At 36.2% G+C, this 10,877-nt stretch overlaps 1 protein-coding gene across 1 annotated transcript; it reads left to right on the top strand.

Moving 5' to 3' along the window:
* The first annotated feature begins 1,538 nt into the window (after nucleotides 1–1,538).
* barx1 (BARX homeobox 1) lies at nucleotides 1,539–4,615 on the top strand. Its single transcript, XM_084101471.1, has 4 exons — nucleotides 1,539–2,182; nucleotides 3,194–3,485; nucleotides 3,639–3,723; nucleotides 3,807–4,615. Exons 1-4 carry the CDS (start codon nucleotides 1,981–1,983, stop codon nucleotides 3,972–3,974), a joined length of 747 nt encoding a protein of 248 aa, XP_083957597.1. The 5' UTR covers nucleotides 1,539–1,980; the 3' UTR covers nucleotides 3,975–4,615.
* The last annotated feature ends 6,262 nt before the right edge of the window (nucleotides 4,616–10,877 follow it).

Genomic DNA, 10,877 nt, shown 5'->3' with positions numbered 1-10,877 from the left:
TCACTATACCTTATATTTGATTATGATTAATGTTTTTCATGGTTGCCTTTGAATATGTGTTCATTGTTCAAAATGTTGTAATAAAATTGTTTGGATAAAAAAAGTAACTAAAACTAATACTAGATATTTGTGTCATATGGCACACGATTTCTGACAGTAATATAATTTCGCATGGACGAAGAAAAATAGAGTATATGATGAAGAAGATAGAAAAAGAGGACATGCATGCTTCCACAGCTTTGGCATAACGATACATGTTAAAATCGACGCGCCATTAGATTTTATTAAATGTGTAAAAACTAAGAAACAACGTTTCTGTCAAAAGACTGTAAATATGAGAGACAATTCAGTGGTTATTCTGTGGTTTATGAGTGACAGCGTTTCACCACTGACCAGTGTCTTACTTTATAATTTAATGTTGAATTATTTATAGCCTATTTCAACATAAAGCAGAATGCTATGAATACAGAAAAAAAGATGTAAGCAAATGCCTCGTGTCTGATGCGTAATAATAAGACCTTTTATAGGATGTATGATATACCTTGTATTCTACAAACAGTATTTTTATTATTATACTGGGATCACCATGTTAAACGGATTTAGAGTGTTTTCAGGAGAAAATTAGCGACTTGTCCTCTTAACATAAAGTTGAAAAATTATTTTAAATTAATTTCCTGTCTATGAATGATTCAACAGTATAACAGGAATGGCATTGTTTTATTCATCATTATTCAAAGTTATAACACAAGGGCAAAAGCCTTTTCTGGTTTTCTATTACAACATCACAACAACAAAAAACTGTGTGCCAATTATACTATGCGATTTAAAAGACCAGTTAGCGTTAAACCTTTTTTGAACTACAGATTTTGGGGCCCAAACTTAAAAAAAAAAAAATTCCCATGGCCTTTTTTTCGTGGACATGTTTTTTTAAAGACCCAGTTTCTTACGTTTAAATTTAAAATAAAATCTAATCGGTAGGCTATATCTATTAATAACCAACCGAATTGAAGAAAAAAAAAAAAAGAAAAAATTAAGTGAAGTTGTGTCATTTTATGATGATCTCAAATCCTTATTTTGAGAGGACCAGACCTATTCTGTTTTATTTTTTCAAGACTTTCGTTTATTTTTTTACAAGGTTAAATTTAATATCTTAATGTGTTGATAATGTTATAACCTATTTGTTTAGTAAGCTGATAGATTAGAGACAATAATTAATAAACCAACGTTGGTGAAAGATGACTAATCTGATTTAATGGTCAAGAAGAAATAAAGATGTTCGAGACTATAATAAAAAGCAGAAATGTAGAGTAAAAATGTAGAGCTACAAAAAAGACTTTAAAACAGAAAGGGTGTAATTATCATATTATTATCATTGCTTTTTTTTTTTTAATGTAAGCTATTTTTGGATAAAGTAACAGATCCTGCCAAAAGCATCACTGATCCGCTTTAAAATGGAACTTATTGAAATAATCGAAGACATTTCACGAGTCTCACGACAAGTTGAATGTTTTGACTATGTGTTTTCCCTTTATTGACAGAGGGTGCCCGAGCACGCTGAGGAGGAGGAGGTGTGGCGTTGAGCTAGACCTCCTTAAACTCAGATGTCGAAGTTCCTGATTCAGAGCTCGGCTGGTGCGTTAGGAACAGAAACAGGCTGCCCTCACTGGGCGGATCAGACTTCTCACTCCAGCTGCGTGGACGGGACCACACATTTCGGAACTCCCCGAAAGAAAAGAAATCAATTTCACTCGTACTTTGAGCGTTCAAAGATCGAGAATCTGTCAAAGTCTTCTTCGCGTATTTCAAAAGCTCTCCACAAACGCGAGGATGATTTTTTTTAGATGATCGTCGTATCTAAAAAGCTGAATGGACGTTTATGCATCGGTGCTTCACAGGGACATCTGAATCCTCAATGTGACCTCAAGGTTTCTACTGGCTACCAGGAGGTTCGGGAACATCTGCTACATTTAAACTATAATAATGCAACATCCTTTGGAGATTGGGGCGCACTTCTACCCCCATGATGTCCATCCAGACCAAAGGTCTCACAGGTACAGGAGTTTCATGATTGAAGAGATTCTTACAGACCATCCGGATCACAAAGTATCAAGTCCCACTGGAGACCTTCTCAAATTTGGAGTACATGCCCTTTTGTCCGCCAGACCATACCACAACCACTTAGGTAAGTCCCGTGACCTTTCAGTCAGACAATATTTTGAGATCCGGCAAGGGCAATCCTTTTATCTTAACCTTCTCTTAATACAGGGACATTCAAATCGCAGAACCTCTCTATTTGCCTACACAAAGATAAAATACTCCACGTTGTCTTTGCATACCAATACAAAGCAAATCAGATATCTCAGACCGAAATATATGCAATGCAGTGGACCGAGCAAGCTTGTGAAAATTGCAAATGCACGTTCATTTCAGGCCCACTGCATGCAATTCATGCTTTCTTTTCTGTTGAGAATCTGGGAAAGAAAACTCTTAACTGGCCGCTGCAAATAGCCTAAATAAATAATACAACTAAATATTCGCTAAAATACAACGTTTTTTTTTTATTATTTTTTAATCACAATTTTAAAATGTGAAGTGAAAAATAAAAGTGGTACCAAAGTTACAACCTGCATTGATAAATTCACTGCTTTTCAACAACTTTGAATTGAATTAGAGATTAAGGAAATTCTGTTGAAAGCTGCGATAATCGAGTAGAAGTGACTAAAGTTAAATGGTTGGAAATAACGATGTTTTTGTAATGAAAACAGTTTTGCAGTGAGGCTGCTAATTTCGAGGTTGACGCTGAAATATTCATGTACGAAAAATAAGACTGTCGATTTTTTAAATAGATTTAAGCGCAAATTAACCTGAGACTCATTTAAATAAACCTTTGTCTGTTTTGAAACAGTTATTCAAGATTTATAGGATCCTTATGTAAATGCTTATGAATTAAAAAGTTTACAGTTCAATTGTAGCTAATAGCTATAGATCGATCAGCGAAATTTTATTTGCATATAATGTTATTTATATTATTATTTTATATGACCTACAGGCTATAAATCAGCACATTCACGTTGATGAACCTTTATGGGTCCATCCAAACTTTTTTTTTTTATTTGACATGAAAATGCCAAGAAGTTTTAATTCAGACTAAATTATCATGGCTAACACATACACTCAACTGTTTGATTTCCAGTCCTGAAAGCAGACCAGACCAGTATCCTGAAGTTCCCTGTGTCTCCTCTGTCCTGCTCACTCGGGTCACCTCTGGGCTCCGCGCTTCTGTCCGGAGCTGCGGGTCTGCAGATGGGCTCTTCATCCCACCATCTCCCGCTGGACCTCCATCTTCGGGGTAAACTCGATCCTGGAGCTGATGCAGTGAGCAAGACGAAGAAAGGAAGGAGGAGTAGGACTGTGTTTACCGAACTACAGCTGATGGGCTTGGAAAAACGATTTGAGAAACAGAAGTATCTTTCGACTCCTGACAGGTAAACACGCTTTTAATGTAAAGTATTTTACGTATGAGACAATGTCAGTGACTTTTTTCCAACTGTATTATTTTGTTTTGTATACAGTTTACATGTAAAGAACAGTTGGTATTGTCTGAGGAATGACTTAGTCGACAACTTTCTCTTTTACAGGATAGACCTGGCAGAGTCTTTAGGCCTGAGTCAGCTTCAAGTCAAAACATGGTATCAAAACAGAAGGATGAAGTGGAAAAAAATCGTAAGTTCTAATAATAGGTCCACAAATTATGATTCAACTGTCAATGAAAATTTAAGCTGATGTGTACCGGTGTTGCTTTCAAGGTGTTGCAAGGAGGAGGACTAGAATCTCCGACCAAACCCAAGGGCCGTCCAAAAAAGAACTCCATCCCCAGCAGTGAGCAGCTGTCGGAGCAGGAGAGGACGCGAGAAGCCGATCGCTTATCCGACGGCGGGGCTTCTTCACTTTCTGATGCAAACCAAGAGGAATAAGCGAGAACATCCGAATACGTTTGTCTCCAGGACGCAGTCGGGCCCATAATCGGCCTCATCGGATCATTGCGCCCGATGCCTTTATGATGGCACTTACACAGACCTAACCACTTGGCCTGATTTTATACTACCTATGTTTTGTCTGTTTGTTTGATTACGCCAACTTTTGCGGGCCTCGAAAAGTCATACTGAACTTTTTCCATGGACCAGAACGGTGGTTGGTAGTGAATGGCCTTTCTCTCAGCATTGAAGGCTGTGGTGTCATGGACTTTCTTTCTTTTTTATCAGAATATTGTGCTTTTTTATGATTTTCATTGGTATTTCAAAAATATTAAGAAAAAAAAAATAAAATGTAAATTTTCCGAAGACAGTTTGACGTTGTGGCATTGTGACGTTCTTTCTTAAACATGGTACCACGAAAGACACAAATGACGACATGAAACTCAATTAATAATAATAATAATAATAATAATAAATGTAAAAGTCCTCGTTGCTGGTTTTCGTTTAATGTTGTGTCCAATTCTTGCTCTGTCTCTGAGGCTCATCGATTGCGGGCTGTGTAATTTTATGCGGAATTGTTTATGGCCTAACTGAGCGCCATCACACCGCGCATTAAACTTCTTTTGGCGTGTTTACGCAGTAAAAGTAAATATGTGGTAACACAATATTTTCGAAGTGAGGTTATTTATTTTCACAGAAAGATCCTTTTAATCAAAGACACTGGTTATGGTGCCAAGAAGAAGTGTCTGAAGTAAGCGATTTGCAGTGTGATGAATGTGTAGGCCTGTTCATTTTGTGCAAGTATTTGCAAAATCTAAAATGATCTTATTCTGCGGATAACTTTGGAATTTGTCTATTAAAAAAATAAGACCCATATTTTTAACGCCCAGGACTTCTGCCTCATGATGCAAGAAAATACTATCTTGAAATAAACAGTAATAATGCTTTATTAATAAAATTAACAAGACCTTTATAATGTTAACTAGCAGCAGAACCAAAGACATGAAATTAATGATAAATAATGTGGAGAACTTAAAACTCTCATATTAAAGTCTTGAAGATTCAATTAAAATATTTTATTAGAAATGATTATTATTATTATTTATACATTTACAATACATATATTATTTACAATACATGTTTGTACCCAAATAAACAAGTAATGGAATAAAAAAAATGTCCAAAAGGAAAAAAATAAAATAAAAATCAGACCATCGAAGTGATAGCCTACATTAGCAAGTAATAAAAAAATAAAAATAAATACATGAGGTTGTTATTGAGTCTCTGTCTGAAATATATAAACAAACGATACGCTTTTATTCTAGGAGACACATTAAATTAAAACAGTTCGTTATTTTAATATCATATCATTGCTGAATGTAACGAAACCATGAACAAAATCACAGTTAGCTGAATTTCTGCATTTGATCAATTTCATAATATATTTGGCTGTGCTAAATTTGAGACAAGACATTTGGGATTTTTATTAAGTCCATGCATTTAAATTTACACAAATAAATACACCAATTACTATTTCCTTACACTAATTTTTAAATGCCAAGGCAATATAGGCTACCAAGTAGGCTAAGTGGAGAAAATTACTGATAACCTGTCTGTAATATACAGAGAGCATAACCTACTGTACCTTAGTGCTTTAGTACAATTTATTTCGCATGTTCCTGGTTTCATTTTACCATGAGAACTCCAGACAGGGCTATTATTCAAAATCATACATTAATGAAGGAATAATGATGCGCTGCATTGGTTAAATTAATCCTGGAACTGTTCGCTTGGTTCGGTCTAAATTCTGGAGACTGGAGTTTTAGTGCCAGGACAGGATCATCATTCAAGAACGCACATAAAACAACGGTATCATCAATAGCTCGTATGTGGTTGCGTACAATAACAGGGGAAAAACATTAATTAAAACGTTGTTAGCCGAGTGCAAGGCATGGTTTCATTTCACTCTGCAACCCAACCCAAAGTCTCTATCCGCCTTTTCCGAAAATGATTTAAATTATGTATAAGCTATTTATATTGACCAAATACTTTATATTTAGGGATATTTAGGAATTTTCGAACACATTTTTAAAATACAGAATATTTACGTTTAGCGTATAATCAGTTGTTGTCAATTAAGACAAGGAAGAATTATCATAGGCCTAAGTGTCAAAACGTGCATCTAACTTTTAAAGTATCAAAAAGGGCTGTAGTTTGCTATAATTTAGGTATTATGACCCTGACTCCATCCAGCACATCTGCGCCTGGAATTTCACTAATAAATCTAATTGCCTACAACATGTTTAACTGTATTTAAGTGCAAAGTGAAATAACTTTTATTTGAAGGCCATATCTATAGAAAAGGTTACATAACTTATGTTACAGGCCTATACACAGTTACATATATCAGATAACGTGCTCACTTTCTATTCTGAGAGAGATTTGTGAGTAGGCTAGGCTACATTAGATATTGAGAATCCAGTTTTAGAATTGAGTTTTTTTTTTAAAAAAAATACAATTTCTTATTAAATAAATGGGGCTAAATTAAACATTAGATATTTTAGTGTATTGTAGCCTATGTTTGATTGTTGTCGTCTTATACGTGACGTCGTCCGTTGTTTTAGATTAAATGTTGGATTAAAGTTTGCTCGCTTCCGCAGCGCGTCGACGTGAAGCACATCGTGACTGGAGCTGTCAGATCCAAATGTGCTGAATTAAGACCAAAACCCCTCTAGCGAGTGTCAGTCGACATCAAAATACTGCCAAACACAGAAATTACATGTTTTTTTTTTTGTTTTTTTTTGTCTAAGCGAAACTTATTGAGCAGTAACAAAAATAAGTTTGGCTGACGAGGGTAATGACAATGTTATTTTAATATTTGCTGTGGTACAAGAGTAAAAAAAAAAAAAAAAAAAAAAAAAAAAAAAAAAAAAACCTCTCATTAGGCTACTTTAAACTTTTTTATGAAACCAAGTTACATTGCAAGTTACAGTAACCCTGAAAACCTTGAATTTCGTGACATTTTATACATACAAAATCAATGAATAAACAAACGTTAAAAGTTCGTTTATTAAACTAACATGGACACATACAAATCCTTGGTGTGTTATATATATATATATACATACATACATACATATATATATATATATAGACACACACACACACAATAGCCTACTATATATAGTGCCTGTCAAATTTGGAAACATTACAATTTATTATGGTTTTAAAGAAGTCATTTTTATTACTTTTAAAGTCACTTATGCTCACCAAGGCTGCATCTATTTAATCAAAAATACAGACAAAAAAAATGTAATATTGTGAAATATTATTACAATATGAAATAACTTTTCTATTTTATTCAAATTTTAATATAATTATTATTTTGCACACACACACACTGCAATATGTCTATGATACAGATTTAAATACATACTGGTTTAATTTGGACCTGCTTTTCGAGGACGAAGAGGATGATAATGATGAGGAGGAAGAGTGGAAGGTTCTCATTTCAAATCTCCATTGCTAGGGTAACTATTTCTTTACTGAACTGTGATAATTATTGCAGGTCAAATATTTCTCGGGAAATTGTATCTCTCAGTCTCTAAAAGAAAGAAAAGAAAAAGAATTATCTGTTTAAGTTGCACATAGCAGACTAATAAAGCACAACCAACTAAAAATACGCTGAACATCTGAAGTTACTTTTCATTTCTCAACTTAACCTTGACTGAATACAAAATGACATATCACCAAATATCATCACATAACAAAGCAGCTTTCTAACATATGGATGTCTTTCCACACAATTTAATAACCTACAATTATTTCCTTTTGGTGTTTAACTGGATTACAAGGAAACAAATAGTTGACTGAATCATCAGAGTGAATTTCTGCAAGTGATGGAGACAGATGTTTATACCAAAACAAAAAATAACCCACAACTACCAATTTACTGTAGACCACATCTCATTTGCACATGTAAAGCAGTTAAAAGAGTTCACGAGACAAAAATGTCATGAAAACACAAGAAAAAATGAACTCAGGTAAAGCGGGGGTCTTTAGGAGAGATAACCACAGGATTGTCATTTTAGTTTCTGTTCCACAAGACACTTAACACCGCTAAGTGCACAATGACAACAGTACAAGTTTTAGGAAATAAACCCTGCACAATCCTGTACAGCTCTTCCTTCCTAATGGGACATTTAATGTTATTTGCAGTCCTGCTGGGTCATTAGCATGGATTTCATCTGAACAAAAGAGATGGGTTTACAATACAGGTGCTGAAATTTCGCTCCGAAGTATTTAGCTTAAGAGCTTGTGGAAAATAAATGCACACATTGTCCTCTGGATTGAAGGGAATCCATTGTGGATGAAGTCATGGGTAGGAATGCCTAATGCACTCAAGTGAACAAAACCTCATCCCAGAAACAGACTTTCAGCCTGGACTTGATAAACTCCAAGTCTCTTCAATCAAGATCAAGATTTTAAAATGATCCCGCAAAGCCGAAAATATATTTTGCTCCATTGTGCGATCAGACAACCTCTTTAAGGGAGATCAAAATGCTTTAAAACACAAAATCCCAAACTCTCCATCAACATGCATTACCTTTCCTAGTGTTTTTGTTTTAAATGACTAACTGAGCATGCATATCTGAAGGCCCCAAACCCCCCATGTCTCGGTTAAACAGTTTTATCATTCGTCAGCATTCACCCATGTCATTTTCAGGTCTTGTTGCAATCCTTATGCAGATTAAGAACAGGTGCACACGCACTTCTAGCAACAGCATGAAAGGCAACCAGTGATGACCGTGGCAACTTTCATTATGGCGTAACCATGTGTTGTGAAAGTTAGCGTGTTTACGGACCGCGCGATGCCAACTCCAGACGTTCAGCACACGGCTAAATGCTCCACATGTCTTTTCTTTCCTGTCTGGACCTCGTGAAGGCCGAGAGTTGGACGGCAATGACTTCCGACATAAATTACAATCAGCAGGAAGAGTCAGCTATGAGGAATCTGGTGATTTGGAACTTCCACGTGAGATGCAATTTAATCATTAAGTGGACTCTGTTGGGGTGGCATGTTCGAACATGCGAACTAGGATGAGTGGGGGAGGGAGACCCTAAATTTCTGAGATGGGTGTTTGTGGAGTCAAAAGGTGCACACTTAAACAGAACTCAACTTAGGGGCCCACAGTTGAGCGTCTGCCCAGCCACACACAGGAGAATTCTTCACGATTAAAGCCCCTCTGATTAATCTAACTTATGTGCCAAAACTGCACATGCTGCGTATGATCCCAATTACGCTGAAACTCGATTCAGCATGGAGTACATCTACGGTTGTCCAGCCTGCCCCTGTTTTCATTGGACTGTGTTTGACAGCATGCTATAATGTCACTCTCTGTTCAAATTTTAAGTGATAACGTCAAATGTGTATAACACACTTTGAACTACATTTACATTTATTTTATTGTAATGAAACATTCACCAAAAAATGAAAACTCTGCCATCATTTTCTCACCCTCGTGTCGTTCCAAACTGACTTTCCTTCTTCTGTGGAACACACACACACACACACACACACACACACACACACACACACACACACACACACACACACACACACACACACACACACACACACACACACACACAGATATTTTGCTCCAGCTGTTTGTCTACATAATAAAAGTCAATGGGACCCAAAAATGTCAAGCTCCAAAAAGGACATCCATATAGTGTGAAATGATTCCCTACGACTTCAGGTCTTCTGAGGCAACATCATCACGTTGTATGATGAACAGATCAAACTTTTTGCACAAAGTTTGTGTTGCCATATTAAGAGGCATTGTCATTCCATTGACTTCTATAATTTAGACAAGAACAGCTAAAACATTCTTCAAAATATCTTCTTTTGTGTTTCACAGAATAAGCCATATGAATTCAGAATGATGAGTGAGTGTAAAAGACGTAAGAAGTTTAATTTTGGGTAAACTATCCATTTAAGATATACCCCCGGTTTCACAGACAAGGCTTAAGCCTATAGACTTGAGCTGTTTTAACTGAAAGTAACTTGCACTGGCATATCTTAAAATACATCAGTGCCATTGTTTTGTCTCAAGATTCACACCAGTAATGTTTTTTTTTCTAAGGCACGTTTATAAAAGCTACTTAAATGTCCTAATTGAACTAAGGCTTAAACCTGGCTTAATCTAAACCCTGTCTGTGAAACCAGGCCATAGAGTTCAGGCATTCTGAGAATCGATCCCATGACCTTGGCGTTGCTAGCTACATGCTTTACTGTTTGAGCTACTAGAAATACGGATGCTATTGTTGCTGTTGGTGGTAGCCATGCCAATATATGCACCATGCTCACTAGCTTCATGCTAAAACACAAAAGTCCTATTCACTGAAAATGCATTGTAAAAAATCTAAATAAATGCATATTGCTACGCCACATTTATCAAAGCACATACTAAAAGACCATTTCTGAAGAACGGTGAGGTGATGACATTTTTACGAGAGAGGAAAATTCAAATATAGAGTGTATATGGTTTAAGGGTCTCTATGCCTCATTACTATCCATGCACATTATGAGCTATTCATTGGGTTGAAGGCTCTGAGCTCCTGGGCGGCTCTGTTCAGATCTCACTTGCCGAGCTCAGCAAGCGAGGTGTGAATAAGGTCTCCACTGTTTCAGCGTTCTTACATGACCACGCCAGCGAGAGGGCACTCTCTCAGAGCCCAGCTTTAAAATAAACACAATTTGTATGTGTCTCAAAGCTTAACAGCCGTAGTTTGTAATTCCTAATGACCGCAATGTGCACGCTACTCGCGTAATGCTCAAAAGCAGGCATTATTGCGTCATTGTACAAACAGTACCAAAACACGTGTTGTCTTCGCCTA

This window comes from Abramis brama (genome assembly GCF_963993115.1).
Source record: "Abramis brama genome assembly, chromosome: 23".
NCBI lineage: Eukaryota > Metazoa > Chordata > Actinopteri > Cypriniformes > Leuciscidae > Abramis > Abramis brama.
This window is presented reverse-complemented; position numbering and strand designations above follow the sequence as displayed.